The 17,793-nt window shown below is 41.6% G+C and overlaps 1 protein-coding gene and 1 pseudogene across 1 annotated transcript in view; one reads left to right on the forward strand and one right to left on the reverse strand.

The window, feature by feature from the left end:
• Positions 1-2,363: 2,363 nt before the first annotated feature.
• On the reverse strand, positions 2,364-3,237 carry LOC145452094 (uncharacterized; annotated as a pseudogene).
• Positions 3,238-3,775: 538 nt separating this feature from the next.
• LOC145452091 (solute carrier family 22 member 3-like) overlaps positions 3,776-17,793 on the forward strand; it is a 28,813-nt gene continuing 14,795 nt past the window's right edge. Inside the window, exons 1-5 of the mRNA XM_080330305.1 lie at positions 3,776-4,216; positions 4,293-4,357; positions 12,003-12,078; positions 13,278-13,465; positions 13,534-13,688. Of these exons, the coding sequence (XP_080186431.1) occupies positions 4,037-4,216; positions 4,293-4,357; positions 12,003-12,078; positions 13,278-13,465; positions 13,534-13,688 (664 nt within the window). The 5' untranslated portion in view covers positions 3,776-4,036. The remainder of the gene's footprint in view (positions 4,217-4,292; positions 4,358-12,002; positions 12,079-13,277; positions 13,466-13,533; positions 13,689-17,793) is intronic.

Consider the following 17,793-nt stretch of genomic DNA (forward strand, 5'->3'; position numbering starts at 1 on the left):
GTTGGCGATGAATGCCCTAGCGCACGTTAATGTTGTCGAGTCCTCCATGGGTATCGCCTCCGGCCAGCGAGTGAAACGATCTACCACTGTCAGCAGGTACGTTTTACCTTGTGACATTGGCAATGGTCCCACGATGTCAATGTTTACCGACTGAAAACGAGAAGTTGTGGGTGGATAATTCGCTAGCGGTGCCAGGACGTGTGTGTGTACTTTAGCGCGTTGACACGGAACACATTGTTTTGCCCATAATCCGACCTCATTCTTCAACCCATGCCATACAAATTTTGATGCCACGAGTTTTCGCGTTGTTCTGATCGAAGGATGCGAGAGTCCGTGCACAACTTCAAAGACTTTCCTTCGCCAAGAGCGAGGGACTACTGGACGTGGCGTACCTCTGGAAGTGTCGCAAAGTAAGGTAAGGCCGGCCGTTCCTAGCGGAACGTTTTCGATGCGTAGATTTGATATTGCCGTACGATATACTTGTACCTCCGGGTCAAGCTGGGCTCTCGCCATTGCCTCATAATCTAAGTCGAGTAACGGGTTCTGTACATTAGAAATTGCAATTCGCGAAAGAGCGTCAGCTACACGATTGTTTTTCCCATCAATGTGCTGAATATCTGTGGTATACTCAGAGATTGCCGACAGGTGACGTTGCTGACGCGCCGACCAAGGCTCTGATATCTTCGCAAATGCGAACGTCAGTGGCTGGTGGTCAGTAAAGGCTGTAAAGTTGCGGCCCTCAAGAAAATACCGGAAATGTCGAATGGCAAGGTGCAGAGCCAACAATTCCCGATCAAAAGCACTGTACTTGAGCTCCGGCGGTCGGAGGTGTTTACTGAAGAACGCTAATGGCCTCCAGCGTTGGTCTATGAATTGCTCCAAAACTGCCCCAACTGCGTATTGCGAGGCATCGACCGTCAAAGCGGTCTTTGCATCTGGTAAAGGATGATGGAGAAGTGTGGAACTGGCTAGAGCATCTTTTGCTTTTTCCATTGCAGTGTCCATCTCAGTTGTCCAAAGAAGCGTTTTTGGATTTCCAGAAAGAGCACCATAAGTTGTCCAAAGTAGCGTTTTTGGATCTCCAGAAAGAGCACCATAGAGAGGCATCATGATTTTCGCTGCCTCGGGTATGAACCGATGATAAAAATTGATCATCCCCGTAAATTCCTGAAGGCCTTTCACTGTTGTGGGCCGGGGGAATTTCAAAATTGCGTCTACCTTCCCGGGTAGTGGTTTAGCACCGTGATTATCGACCCGGTGGCCGAGGAAATCTATGACGGGTTTTCCGAACTGGCATTTATCGATGTTCATGACCAGTCCGTGCTTGGATAGCCTTCCGAAAAGTTCGTGAAGATGTCGTTTGTGTTGTGAGAGCGATTCGCTCGCTACCAAGATATCGTCGAGGTAGACAAAGACAAAATCAAGTGACTGGCAAACCATGTCCATCATTCGCTGAAATGTCTGCGCTGCGTTTTTAAGCCCGAATGGCATGCGTAGGAATTCGAACAATCCGAATGGTGTGGTAATAGCCGTTTTCGGAATGTCATCAGGTGCTACGGGAACCTGATGGTAGCCTCGCACCAAGTCGATTTTAGAAAAGACATTTGATCCCGCGAGACGCGCGGTGAAGTCTTGAAGATGTGGAATGGGGTAACGGTCTGGTTGCGTGGCGGTATTAAGACGCCTGTAATCTCCACAAGGCCGCCAACCTCCGGAACCCTTGGGCACCATGTGCAAAGGCGAAGACCATTGGCTCGAAGAACGGCGGATGATTCCCAACTCTAGCATTTTATTGAACTCAGTTTGTGCGATGGCGAGTTTATCAGGTGCTAATCGTCTTGCACGAGAATGAATAGGCTGTCCGGTAGTTAAGATGAGATGCTCCACCTTGTGCTTGGGTTGTACATGCGTAAAATGCGGGGTAATAATCTCGGGAAATTCGGCTAAGATTTGCGCGTAGCAAGACCTTCCCGTGCTGACAGAATTAAGGCCAAGGGAAACGTGTTCACTAATACCGAGAGGAACGCTGGTTAGGGAATGCAAATGAATAAGGCGATGGTGTTTGACATCAACCAGCAAATCTTGCGCCCTAAGGAAATCTTCTCCCAGCAACGGCTGGGACACGTCAGCCAAGGTAAATTCCCAACCATATTTGCCTGACGGGAAAACCAAAGAAAGACGCTTGGTCCCGTAAGTACGTATGATGCTTCCGTTCGCGGCCGTAAGCAGCGGACCAGAGGTTTTGTGTCTCCGTTCGAGCCTGGTGGGTGGGAATACGCTCACTTCCGCCCCGGTATCGACAAGAAAAAGGAAGTTGGACCTCAGGTCTTGCAGGTAAAATAATTTGTTGCCGGTTGCCCCGTTCACTGCGGACAACCGGCTTTGTCGTTTTCCTGCTGCCAAGCACAGGGAGGGCAACATTGTCGTGCCTTCTTGCCAAATCGTCGATGGTAGAAGCAGAAGTTTGAAACCGTTTCCATCGTATTAGGAATGGTCGGTTTGGTCTTACTCAATTTACTAATACTGTAATCGCCGGATCTCGATAGCCACATTTGATCAGCCCGCTGAGCCAAATCTCGGGGGTTATCTAGATCCTCTTTTGCCAGCACTATCCGTATGTTTTCCGGCATTTGCTGTAAGAATAAGTATTTGAAAAGGAAGCAGGGGTGATGATCTCCTAGCAGTGCGAGCATTTCGTCCATCATCTCTGTCGGTTTTCTGTCGCCAAGAGGTGACATCTTTAACAGACGTGCAGCCCGCTCTGGTGGAGACATGGCGAAGGACTGTAATAACCTGCTCTTGATTGTGTTGTACCTCTCTGCCTGCGGAGGATTGTCCAATAGTTCTCAGACGTTTTGCTGTGGTCTGATCTAAAGCTGAAACTACGTAATAGAATTTAGTTTCATCCGCAGGAACTCCTTTCAAGGCGAACTGTGCTTCCGCCTGTCGAAACCAAACTCGTGGTTCCTCTGCCCAAAAGGTTGGGAGCTTAACAGCTACCGCATTCTGATTGCTTGCTTGCTGATCCATGCTCGATTGCTCGTAGTGCAGGAATACGTTCCTGCCTGTCGGGGTCACCAATGAAGTGAGAGCTCCGTTTATTGCGAGCGAAGTTAGTAACTGAACAGTAAACCCATCAACATGCATGCATTGAAAAGGGACGCGGAAACATTCACAAATTGGTAATCAAATAATCACACGATCGACGAGCGCGCCTTGTAGATCCGCTACAATATCATCATTATATTTTCATTTCGAGGGATGAGCAGTGCAGTGTGTGTACAATACACATGACGCTTATTAGGGATGGCGGGAACTCTGAGGCATTCGTGTGATCACGAATCCGTACGAGAAGAAGAAAATCGAAGGTAAAATATACCATCACATTTAACCGAACACGGCAAAAGTTTTTGGTGTTCTACAAAAAGCGAACATAATAGGATCTCTGCCGAATGTGCTGAAGCTAGGTTTTGCTCCGTCCTGTAGATAATTAGGTAAAAGCGGATTGCTAAGGCTATTGGACGACGTTGAAAATCGTAATTTTTCATCCGCATGCATACCGATAATATCCAAACAGGCAATGCACAGATTTGCCACATTCTCATTCTCATTTCAACATATGACTCGGATATTAAATATACTACCAAAATTGTTAATACCACTGGATTTCCGGTCGTCATCGAAACTATCTAATTTCTCATTATGTTATGCCATCCTAGTGCAGTGAAGAATAACTCTTCATTTCGAAGCAGGACATGTATTATTTCCTTTCACCAAATTCACTATAGTCATCAAAGACATCAACTACTCTGGCATCAATTAACCTTGCGGAAGTACATTTGCAGATGTCTAGTTCGAAGATATAGCTAGTATATGCAACCTGTGTAATGGCTGCTGTCTGTAAAATATGTTCCTTACTGGTCGTTGTCTGCGATACTGGTCGTTATCTGCGATTTTATGACTTTAGAAGCTATCGCATTTATATAAGCCTGAAAAGCGGATCGTGCATTCGAAAAAATTGATCGAAATATTCACGATGAAGACGTTGGATGAAGCGATACATGAAGCAGGCGGGTTTGGGATTTGCCAGATTGTCTTCGTAACGGCTGCGACGATATTCACGTTCCTGACCGGAGCAAATATGGGTGCATCTATTTACGAAGCGTATGTGCCACCCAGCAATTGCAAATCGCCTTTTGCGAACGAAGCATACAACGTTTGTATAATTCAAAATTGTTATATTTTGGATTTATCACGACTGTATTCGGTTAATAGATTCATATTCATGACAGATTTGTAGCGACTATCAGCCACTTCTGCTACCCATGAAGGATGGCGTTTTATCTCAATGCTACAGGTATCTGAACTGTATTGTTGCTTACGATTCGCGATAGAGATGCATGTGTCATACCGATAAAAAAATGCATGATAGTTGACTTCGCAAGAGTTCCTGACAAGTTATGAGTAGGGCGATTTTTTTACCTATCAAACGGAAGATTTTGACCTAAAAACTCAAAATTTTGATCATATGGTAAATATATGGTAGAAATAATTAAAATTCGTCGTATTACAACGAAAGATACTTTCCTACATTCTCGGGTAAGAGTGTCTGTAGCTTGCCAAGAATGGAGAAAGAACGTTCAACAGCAGCAGTTGTCGGCTGACAACACTGAAGTTGCGCGTAGCCTACTGCTGGTGACACACCGTGTTGCTTTATTCTGACAATGTTGTCTACTTCACAATTTTTCATTATGCGCTTCTTGATATAAGAACAATGCAATGCCCAAGCAGTCTTGCTTCAGTTGGGATATTGCGGTACGTTGACCATAATATCATGCCAACCTATTTGTTTCAATGAGCAGACAATGGGCCGTCTACAACGGAGGGCCTATAAAGTGGGCCACAAGTTGTAAATTATCAAATGATAAGTTCACCGACAGTGCAAAATCTACGATACAAACGAAATGCAGGGGTCGAAATTTTTTTGACTTTGTAAACAATTTTAACAGTTTTTGACCTAACGCTACAATTTTAACCTAATGTGAAATTTTTTTGACATGTCAAAAAAATCGCCCCAGTTATGAACCATACTGTGCTACATCAAAGCTCTAAATTAGTTGTGGGCCCTTTCAAAATTGTTTAGTCTAGTGCAGGGGTCACCAACACGCGGCCCACGAGGTCATATTTTGCGGCCCGCCACATGATTTGAGATTTCGGAAGAAATCTAAGAAAACATTTTGAAATTCTGAAATGGACGTGCAATGGCCCAAACACTGCCAATACCGAGACGTTTAGAAACTGGCTTAGGGCAGTGGTTCTGAAACTGAGGGCGCGAACCCCTTATGGGGACGTGAAAGCATCTGAAGGGGTGCGGAGCTGCAGTCAACTGGAAATTTTTTCGCGCTTGGCGCGATTTACCTCTAATTCATAGTTATAGTTATTGCTCTGTGTATAATCCGGAATTCATATTATAGAATTCTCTCATCAACATTCATAACCTTCCATGCCATCAAACTATCCGTTGGGATAGCTAGCATTACGGATGCATTTTGTGATATGACGATAAGGGGGGCGCGAAATTTTTCAGTATCAAAAAGGAGGGCATGTCTAAAAAGGTTAGAGAACTACTGGATGAGGGCTTCCCTACAAGATTAAGCTTCAAGTGGAGATGTAACGTATCGTAGTAACGTATCTCGCTAGCCCCAAAAAGCGTTTCCAGGTATCGTGCACAGCTCCGAGTTCAAAATAAAATGAAATTGATGACAGTGATCCGTTGTTATATTTTTATTCTTTTAGTAAAATATTACTTTTTTTGTGGTCACTATACCCATCGCCTTTGTTAGATAGCACCGCGTTGTACTGACGTAGAGTTTTAAAACGTGGCTGCCCACTTTATATCGATAATGAATTCATGCGGCCCGCGGCTGCCACGAAATTTGAAAAGTGGCCCGCGACCCGTTTTGAGTTGACGACCCCTGGTCTAGTGCTTCCCAACCTTTTTCAGTTCGAGACCCATGCACTTTTCATCCAAATTTCATTTTCCGATCCACCATGAGGTATGGCATACCGAATGAATACGTACAATGTGTAGCTAGTTATTGTTGTTTTATGGTGTTTTCCGACTGCGATGGTCATTGGCACCAGGGCGGTATTCTTTATTTTGATTCCGTAGCTGCCAACTTGTAGCACGGCCCACTTCATGGCTTTTTGAGACAACGGTTACGCGGGTGAGATGGCGAGTGTAGGAGCCTATGTATAGATATATACCTCCAACGCTTCGGATGGGAATATGGTGTCGACCTCGGTCGGACTCGAACGGTCCGCAACCTATCGGTGTTGCAGCTGTGAAACACAACGCTATCTCGCCACGTACAATTCGTCGTATATGGGTAACGACAATTGCGCGATAATTCAGGAATACGGGTGTATGATTGTATGAAGCAGATAAGAATTAAAACACGTAACAGATGATTACAAACGAGAAGGCGCGTATCTTTTACTTTGAACACAATGGGGTTCTGAGTAGAGGTCGACCGATTATCGACCTGGCCGATTATCGAGGCCGATATTTGGAGATTTCTCGATTATCGATATTGGCGTATGAATTAAGGCCGATATCGCGACTGATATTTCAGATATCAAAAAAAAATTCAAAAATATTGGAAATTCAATGAGCCGTGTTCTCAATCTCAAGAAATCGACGACGCAAAGGGCGATACGTGACAGATTTACCCTTGCTAGACGATTTTAACTGGGTGAGCATGATCATGCAGAGAAATTATGCTTCCTACCTTACAATCTATCTCTACTGGGTTGCAGCTCTGTAATTCTGTTTCACGTTTTGCTTTTTGGGTTATCCCAAATTTCAATGAATGGGCACAATTAATCAATAATTATTTTTAATTTCAGTTTTCTCGTTTATTGTTCAGCTTTCTGTACTATGTACAAGTGCCATCTTGCCTTACATATAATATTTTAGCGAAATGGTTATCTGCTCCTCTTATATTAATATCGGCCTATGATTTCCGGTTATCGGCCTTGTGAGTGTGTCGATTATTCGGTATCAGCCTGCAAAAATCAATATCGATCGACCTCTAGTTCTGAGTAGCTTGCGTCGCGACAATTTGCTCATTATAACACGAAATCGGGCTGCATTGTTGTATTTCTCGATCAGCGTACGCAAAGCCTTTTGAGGAAGGAATTAATTCTAATTCTCAGGCATGCACAGCACAATAACACGTGCACAATAACGCGCTATCCAATTTCGCGCAGCAATCAAAATGACTGTCACGGAAACCTGGCCCACGAATTATATTGTGAGAAGGTGGCGTTAATGGGCGCAAATACGACTTATTTTAGAGCAGGGCCGGCCAACCCGTGGCCCGCGGGCCACATGTGGCCCGCGAGAAGGTTTTGAGTGGCCCGCGAGGTAATTTCCGAAATTTCTAATATCATCAAAAATGGATTGCACAGATTGTGAACTTGCAAAGCCAACAAAAAATTTGATTAGACTGGCCCCGACACTTGAGATGTGACGAATAAAATATCAGTTTCGACTCATTGACAGATCCATCGACTATTCACATATTGGTATATCTTCGTACACTACAATAGAGCAGAATAATTTCAGATAGATTTATCAAAGGTAAAAATTTTCTGCAAGCTTAGCGCAATATGTTGTCACTCGATTTCTTGTTTTTAATATCGTTGCCCCTTTGTGAAAATGGAAGAACACCGTACGTATCAGATTGAGTCTAACTATATTCGCGATTACCAGACAAAGTGTCGTTTAACATATGCGACCTTGCGTTTGCGCTCGCAGTAAGACCGTTGACTATGAAACCTAGGCACGAAATGATTGACGCACGTTGGTGGCAGCTTTCGATATCGATATGTCCATGCGCCGAATAGCCCAGTCCTCGCAAACTTAGCCCAGGGATACACAGCAGGCCCGTAACACAGTCAAGTGACAATATTATTGACCTATGAACTTCAACAAATTTTCGCGCTTCGCGCGGAAAGTGGCCCGCGCAAAAGTTCGTCAATCGAATGTGGCCCTTTGGCTGAAAAGGTTGGCCAGCCCTGTTTTAGAGGATGAGAACTGAGAACGTGTATTTGCTGGTCTAATCGTGACAAAATAATGTACCTGGCATATTGAATAGGAAACTGTAACATTGAGAAATCCTTCGCGACCCACCGGTTGGGAAGTACTGGCTAAGGCAAGCACAAGATAACTACGATGATAACCTGCCTTGGAAGATTGAAAGAATTGCCACTCGAAATTCATTATGCAAAAGCAAACTTGCCACATATTATAATTCAAGGAGATCTTGCATGATGATATTTACGATTTTGATTCGTGGATTTTCGCAAGAAAAGTACAATATATTAGTCAGTATGAAATTAACATCAAATGTCGCGTTTAATTAGGGTTACCATACGTCATCCTTTAGGAAGATTTGTCCTTCATTTTCAAGAAATTGAAAATGATGTCCGCCGATGACGCCTAAATATCCTCTTTTCTGGCAGTTCGTCCTCCTTTACAGCTTTAACTGCTAGGCTAATGTACACTGTACAGGGTACAAGCAATTTCTACTAAATCAATACTAGTCCGCCCTCAAGATTACCTGACCACGACCTGGCCTACCGATCTCGCCTTCCCTGTATGCCACTCGATTTTTATCCCTCGCTTTTCTATAATATATTCTTTTACTTTTCATTCAGTGTGCACTGTGCATGCCTCTTCTTTACATCGCCTAGGCCAAGGTGGGTGTCTGATTCGTGATTCTTAAGACTACTCCAAGTCGTTTCGACACCTTCCTATCTTTCCATTGCATCGCAATTTTGTGGTGTATTGAATTGATAAAAATTGCTGATAAACCGAACCAGGGTTAACTGTAAATCGGCATGAATGACGCGAAATAGGTAATGCGGGCGTTCGAGCGGGTAATTCGGGAGTCGAATCAAAGGGATGGCCTTCTATTTAGTCCAGTGGTTCTCAACCGCCGGTCCGCGGACCGGTGCCGGTCCACGACGACATTTCTGCCGGTCCGCCAGGTATATTACAAATTTATACCTTGATTTCAAGATGCAATGCTGAAGTCTTGTCCATTGATGAAATAAATAAAACATCACATGTTAAACTGATTCAGAACTTAGTGTGGTAACATTAGGGCTGGAAACATGTTCGATTTGACTTGAAGTTCAAGACGTGTCATTTGACGACATGCGAGCGAGAAGTACAGAACAGATAAGAGCTGACTCATCGCTAAACACCGCAGTTTGCGCGATCATTCGTTATCGATTCATTCGTTCAGTGAAGGGCCGTAACTGGGGCACCGCAAACCGCCCAATAGGGGGGGGGAGACGAGCTTGAAAGAGGCCTAAAATTATTTTGCAATTGAACATAAATCGTAGCGTATTTTTTGAAAGTTTTTCTAACATTTTAAATTTTTTTCGCGTTTTTCTCGATTTAGTATCACTAAATGTCTTGCTTATCAGGTGCCCCATCTCCAAGAAATGCGCAGAATTTATAGAAATAGGCATTTCGGCGTCAGCCGTTATCGCGCCAAGACGTACCAACACATAATGAAGTTTAGGATAACATGGGACTCCGAAAGTTGTGCAGCGAGAAGACCGATTCAGTCATGAATGATCGAAAATCTACGCTATTGCCACGATTAAGCTACATAAACCTCTATGCTTACACTGAGTACGACGAATGTGCTCACAAGTACAGGTGAAAACATCCACCCAACTGCGGGGTCTGGGGGCGAAGCCCCCGGAAGTTAGGCTCGTCGCCCTGTGGGTGCGCAAGATCAATGTTTTTTGGGATGGGCTGACGATGCGCATTTTCGGCCCGGATTTGCGGATGGCCGGTATACCTGCTGTAAGGTGTTTTCGTGCGGTGCATTGTATTCGTAGTTGCCAGAGTAGCCTGCCACTGGTGGTAGTGGGCAATGAGCAAGGTAGCACGACAAGGTGCTTGGTTCTACTCCGAAACGCTATACTTCTTTCGATATTGTCTAAGATAAAAATATTATTCGAGTTGGCGTGGTCGGTTAAACCAACTACCTTCGGCGCGAAAGACTGTGAACGACTCTCGGCGGTAGCACGTTTATCTGGACAAGGCAATTTTACCTCGACTCAGCAGACTCACTACCAGAGTTGGATCAATTGTAATTTGTAATTGAGCTGAATGTACCTAATTACATTTGTCAATGTAATTGTAATGTAATTGTAATTGAAGCATTTTTATTTTGTGTAATTGTAATTGTAATTGTAATTTGACAAAAATTTTGCTCAATTACAATTTCAATTACATTAAATTGCTATTGAGACCTGACAAGCACAACATAAAATAATTGACTTTATAATGCATTCTCTTTAAATGTCGACAAGGAATTTGGTGGATCCATTCGCGGAAGCGCTTGACTGCGCCCTTGCGGGCGAAGTTTTTTATTTTTACCGCTATGCTGGCCTCGGCTGCCATTGTATATTAGATTACTAACCAATGCATGGATTCGCAACACGTGACTCACGATTGAATACGCCGAGAAGCGAACTGTTGAGCCGGCTAAAAGCAGCAGAATTGATAGTCCCATAGCTGGCGATCCAAGCGTAGAAATTTGATATGTATGGTCCTAATCGAAAGCTAGTGTCGCACTGATTCCGCAATAAAAGTATATTTCCAGGCAATGGTATCATCCCAAAATAGTCGTGAAAGTCTGGGAATCGGTATTGTTCTGAACAATCGCTGGGCGTAATTGGTCATTGTTGTGGTCATGCTGCTGCGGCGCTCTCACTTTTCAGAACAGTCGGCCTTGAACGGCTATTGTGGAGCAGTTACATTGCCCTGACGAGATTTTAATTTGTATTTTCGGAATTAGTGCATCAATAGCTTACGATAAAGATCAGATACATCAAATTTGGACGCTTGGATCGCCAGCTCTAGGACTACAAAGTTTGCTGCTTTTAGCCGGCTCTGCAGTACGTTTGTCGGTGCATTCATCCGTGACTCACATCTTGCGAATCTATCCGTGGGTTGGCAATCTACAATACAATTTCAGATCACGATGCTGCATCGTTACTTCGTCTGGCTAACTAGCCATACCACTGGATATTATATAACGTCTTATCTGACAAATCACGGCTTTGTTTTTACTCCTCATCCTAATTCCTACGTCCCTCGATAAAAATAATATTATTTCTTTAATTATATACTATATACGCAAATCCAACACGTGCATATATTATAATACTTTTTTCAACGACATACTGCATACTGGAATAGTTCGAAAACGTTTTTTCTTTTTATTAATAAACGGGTGTTTGCGTATCATGAATGAAACATGAATACTTGAATTGTTGTTTATTACGACGCTACGGTTGTCAAGGAGCACGGTTGAATTTATGATTATTCAATTACATGTTCAACAGCAGCAATTGTAATTGTAATTGTAATGTAATTGAAGCATGCAAGGAGTAATTGTAATTGTAATTTGATATTTTTAGCATGGAGTAATTGTAATTGTAATGTAATTGAAACATGCATGAAAGTAATTGTAATTGTAATTGTAATTGAACTGAAATAATGTAATTGATCCAACTCTGCTCACTACCATAAAAAAAACATGGATTCCATCATGAAGATAATATAATTACGATAAAAACCCTCTAAATGTAACACTGCAGCACCATATAATTGCAAAAAAACATTTGCATACTTTACATTTTGATTTCATTTCAATTTTTGAAAGGTGAAAAAGGTTGAGAACCACTGATTTAGTCAACACACAAAGAATTCCAGTAAATATATCAAAATCAGCTGTTTTCAGTTTCAGCAAACCAACTTTTATGAAATTTAAAAAATGTCATCCTTTCGGGAGCAAAAAAATATGGCAACCCTAATTTAGCCTAATTTATCTGGAGTATAAAATGACTCATATTTTTATCATATATCCAGTGTTGAACATATGCCAATATTTTGCTTCCCTGTGCAGGTATCATTTTACTAACATGACTTACGAACTCGTGGCGCATCTGGTGGATTCGAATAGGACAAGCTGTGACTTTCAGGTATGGTGTTTAAATGCATTTACATGACATAGGATTCACCCAAATCTATGAAATTACCACTGGTTAGGACAATGGCGTGCTGCGACTCCACAGTTCATGCGCTGTCCTGATTCGTTGTCCTTGTTTCTGACCTTTTCGAGCTTGGAGAGCAAATTATCATATTTCACCACGTCACATAATTTATTTTTAATATTTGAATAAAATTGTTTTTGCACTGGCTTTCAAAGCGGGCCGTGTGTTTGAGACCCAAGATTCAAAGGAATGTAATCTTTGTTCTTGAAGTGGCATCGTCAAACTGGAATGATTTCATGCGCCTTTGCTTCATCGCGGAGGCGCAGAGCATTGCATCCGATTTCCATAATATAGTATTATTAGGGCAAGTTTTTGCAACTTTTGCAACTTTATTTTACAGCTTCCGCAGCATCATACTCACAAGTTATGTAGTATGGTGTTTTAAGCTGTTCGGAGGAATCCTATAGTGCAACTTTTTGCAAATTTTCTCCATTTTTTCATGCAATACTGTAGAAATTTTTTGATTTTTCATGTCAATCTTTGGAAGTTTTTTTCGATTTTTCATGCATCTAACATTTTACTGGAAATATTTGGCACTATATGTAAATAAATCGCTTGATTATTTTACTGTCGTTTAAAAGGTCCTTTCTGATTTGACGTACCGCATTCTCTCGGTCAATTTTTTCAGGCTATTGATTTTGTTGAAGTCGCCAACACTGTGTTTTGCTGCAGTGCCTTGGATACGGATCGATTCGAGTATCTCATACCCTCATAATTTCGACGATCTTGTCCATAAATGCAACTTTTTGGTGTAACTTTTGTGTAAAATAAATGCACCTTTTTACTGCAACTTTTCTGAAAAATAAGTGCAACATTCCACGGATTTGACTTCAGCAAAAACTTGCCTTAATTATTATGATCATCCTAAATATGAACACTACAAAATTTCACGATATCAAAACAGTGCCAATGAAGTCGACACGGGGAATGATAATGTATGATAGGATTGCGTCGCTGTGAGTTTACTATAGTTTTGCTTAGCCTTGTCTTCGATATAATTTTCCAATTAAACAGCCAACGAAATACGATAAATTTCTTCGTAGGCCTACTTTATAAAACCTTTGAGTAAAACGATAGCCTGTAAACGTCACGATTCGTGTATAGTAAGCGAAAGTCCCATGCATCAGGTAAATAGTACAACTACCGACATAATTCGATGCGACAATTGGGAATATGACCAGACCGTGATGGCCAGCACAATTGTCACGGATTTTGACCTGGTCTGCGGTAGCCAATGGGGAGGATACCTATCGCAATCTGCTCTGATGGCAGGCGTTGGCCTTGGAAATATTCTAACCGGATACGTGTCAGACAGGTCAGTATATCGAGTTTATCGGTGCTACTGTGAGGTTGTCAATCGTATAGCTTTGGCGATCATCGCAGATTTGGTCGAAGACTGGCTATACTCATCATATCCGCAGGAATGTGCATCACTGGCGGATTGCTATCAATAACAAAAACTTTCCTGGCATACAGCATCACGCGGGCATTCTTGGGATTATTCGCGTACGGCCCCTTCCTCGTACTGTTTGTCCATGGTATGGCCAATTATATTTCAGAGAGTCGATGAGTAGACCTCGAAATGAATGAGTCTCATAGGCCTGAACCCGCTCTTTGCTCACCCCTGCACTAGTGCACCCCGACGGTCTTCGACCATGTTTTCCAGAAAAACCAGAATGACAAATTTTTTCATCAATCCTCATGATAAAGCCATATTTTTTGCGTGTCTCGCTTATTGGCTTCAGTACCCAACACAGTGACCTTGGTTATGTGAAAAATATTGCAGGATTTTTTGCAATAAATTAAAAAAATATTACATACATATTAACAGATAGCTCTGACACCGTGTCGACTCGAAAGTATACCTTTTGAGGTCCATACTTTAATAAACCTTGAAGGGGTAAAAATTGCGTCACAGTAACTTGCAAATTTGAGTGTGTAATGATGGTATTTACTACTATCCTCGTGCCTCGCGCTAATCGAACAGTTATTACCAAAATATGATGATTGTTATGCGAAAGAAAGCAGAAATTCCATTTGACGTTATTTCGCCAGCCTATCAGACGGGCTGATATACTGTATATGTCTGCCACTTACGTAATAATTATAGTGCAAAAATATAAATTCACTACAACTTGTGAGAGCTACGATCGGTGGGTGCGTCATAAGTTGAACAAGTTTTTACAATTGCGTCTCAACTACAACTGTTACACTGCCCTTGAATTTCCCATTAGGTTTATTTGAATTATTCCACATCAGAAAAATTAACAATTACACTGGTCAACAAAATGAAAAAAAAAATTTTTAGGCAGACATCTGAGAGCCGTTTCTGGGGTTTTTGAGGTTGCTGATTACGAATATCACATTAGTTTTGTCAGATTGGCTCTTTGTCAGGAGATATTTACACCGCTAAAAACGCCCAAAATTACTGTTTTTGCCCCTAAATATTTCACTTGGTACGAAGAAAATCGTAGTTTTTTCTAATGTTATACTGCGTATAAATAACTAATTGACTATAAAGAATCCTCATGTCATTCTATGTCGTTCTATCAATATTAACAGGACATGATGCGAAATATTTGTTTGTCAAAAAAGCAGTTTTTGAAGTCTAAAATTTGTACTTTTGCACAACGGAAATATATATTCTCCTGTATCAATTGATCATTCTACCAAGATTAAAGATGAGTATAAAACTATAAAATTTGTCCTTGGAAGGCTTAACTACAATACTCATATGCGTCTCCTTCTTTCGACTGGTAAATTGATAATTTTCCGCTGAGTCAACAAAGTGGGTATACCTAGTAACCCTATCAAACGAGAAGCTTGAATCTGGTATCTGGTATATTCGAATACCGATGAAAGATTCCAATTTTACATTAAGGAGTTCACTGCATGTAATTTCTCCTAAGATGTAGTAAATAAAACTTTTTAGATGATCATAAGCACCCAATAACAAACAGTTGGTCCGAAAATTCGTATCTGCATATCGAACACTTGAGCACAAACATGAGCATAAAAGTTCACTTCCTGTTCAGAAATCTTGATATATTTCCTGATCATCTTGTTGATTAGCAAGGGGAGAGGCTCTGCCACGACATCAGAACAACAAAAGAAAGATATCAGGGCAGATGAGATGAACAATTGAACATATTATGTCGGACCATTGCCGCAAACTTTCAAGAAACTGCACTAAATAGCTTAAAGGCGAAAATCTTTAAAAAAAACAATTGTGATTTAAAATATATCAATAATATTATATTCCAACTGATTATTTCAACTTTATAATAGCTGGTTGACGTAAAACTGATTGAATTAATGCCACGTTATTTGAGTGTCAGGGTAAATACTTATGTAGCCTACATGACTGGAATTTATTTATGTACATGATATCCGTGAAAATCTGTAACTATGATAAATCTATTACCCTTAAATATAGTCCTGTTGCTGTATTTTGATTTAAAAGAGTCAGTCTTCTGTGTGTAAAAATAACAAGTAGATTGATTTTCTAAACTTTATAGTACGGCTGAGCCGATTTTATATCTAGTCATTATCGTGATAATGGGAGATTTCGGTCAAAATAGCCCCATGGGTTATCTCCACAACAAGAGGCAATTTAAAAAAAAAACAAGGTCATATTCGGAATCAGTGCCCTTCAGAACCCCCAAAACCACTCTTACTTTGTCTGCCTAAAAAATGTGTTGACCAGTGTTATTCACGATTTTCCTTCGCACTAGTCCAGATTTTTCATTTGCAACATTCGCACCACCTTCGTCACTCCTCCGCACTGCAATTTTTTATCATTCCCACAAGTCCGAACCGTCACACAGGATGAAAAGCACTGGCATAGGCCTATGCTTATTGTCGGGTCGTTTAATGCAACTCACGAGCACTATATGGTATAAATACAAGTGACTGCGGACCAGTGGCGGAAGCTCCTATCCCCGAGAGAGCCCATGGTAAAGGTAACGGAAAGCGACACATCTCGAGGTATTTTACGACAATAGGGTGGTATATAGCCAGCAAGGCCGGTACCCAGTTCAATAAAGGGTAGGAAAACTAAAAGCGTGCTGTAGGCAACAGGGTTACCATATTTTGAGATACTAAAAACAGGACACTTTGCGGAAATACCGAAAGCTCCAGCACCTCAGAACAAAACTGGTGATATTGGAAAATTCTCTTCCGATAGTACTGTGTTGACCAAAAAAGGTCATCACTCCGGCTCGACTCCCAAATTACCCGATTTTTGCTAAACCCTGACGTTCGTTGAGTCGGAGTCGAGTTTTTGATATCATTTTAATACTTCTTGATCGGTAGGTCGTGGGTTCGATCCCCGGCCGGGTCAGACCAAAGACCTGGTCAATAACACTGGTATCCATAACTTCCCCGCTTGGCTCTCATGTGTTACTGGGATAGCATTGAGGGGTGGTGCAAGACTTGGAAAGCTTTGCAAGGCTATATCTGCACCTTCCTTGCCTAGCGACGTATGCATTGCACATCAAGCTCTCATTTTATGCATATGCATATGCGCAGATCGTGTGTATTGTATATCATGATGCGGTGTAGGCTATATGCCGCAAAAACATCAAGGACAAAAATATATTACGTCCTTCCTTCCTTTTTCGAGGAAAAGAGGACGAATTCCCAAAAATAGGACATTTAGGCGTCCTTCGAGGACACTTTCGATTTATTGAAAAAGAGTACATATCCTCTTGTTTACATCAATTAAATATATTCGCTGAATAAGCATCATTTGCTGACTACCTACATGAAGTGTATTTCGTTCTTGATGTTGTGTGATTGTGTGTCAAGATCATAGCAGAGAGTCACCAAATATTCACAGACGGAAAACTGAATATTTCGAGCAAATTTTTGTAACAAAGCAAATATTTTTTTTTAGTTTGGCAAAGTGCACGCGATTTTTTATGCTGCCATCGCCATGCATAGAGTCGTCCGAAGCTGAAATGCAAGTAATTTTAACCAAAAATGTTATAATGACGTGTAAAATTGTAATATATGAAAAAGTTCACAGTCCAGAACCTACCAAGGTTCGTTTGTGAACGTGAACCTCTAAATTTCTGAGTCACTTTCACCCCATCCCTACTTTACAACCAAGTGAAATGTCATATTTAACGGATGCCCTACAGAGAGTTTCCCGGCCTTATTTATAATTGCACTACGCGCAGTTGGGTTTAAGCTACAGTCCGGAGGCGAATTCACGCAATAACTGTGATTCATAAACATTGGCGACCTAGGCTAAAACGCCTACCACGCCCATGTGGTAAAACGCCTCAGTGGCCGGTTTACCTAAAATGTCCGTAAATATGGATTGAGTAGTCATTTATGGGTTCATCATGAATCTACTCTCGGAGAACGCTATTTCTATCAAAATTGCGATTGAGCGGGCGAATATAGGCGATCCCTCTGTTTAAACGTAATACATTTTACGAACTTTCGACTTTATTTTTTTGACTCATCATAATCAGTTGGTATTTCTGGGTGAAATTTGTTTTCAAAAGATCCGTTTCGCCATGATGAAACGGAGAAGCATGTATAGGGATTAAAAATCAATCGGTTACTGAGTGGCAAGCGGTATTTAGTAGGGTATAATGGGGTAAAAATCCAATGGAGGCGTTTTGCCCCACT

Source organism: Botryllus schlosseri, chromosome 12 (genome assembly GCF_051294905.1).
Source record: "Botryllus schlosseri isolate E-star chromosome 12, Bs_hap1, whole genome shotgun sequence".
Taxonomy (NCBI): Eukaryota; Metazoa; Chordata; class Ascidiacea; order Stolidobranchia; family Styelidae; genus Botryllus; species Botryllus schlosseri.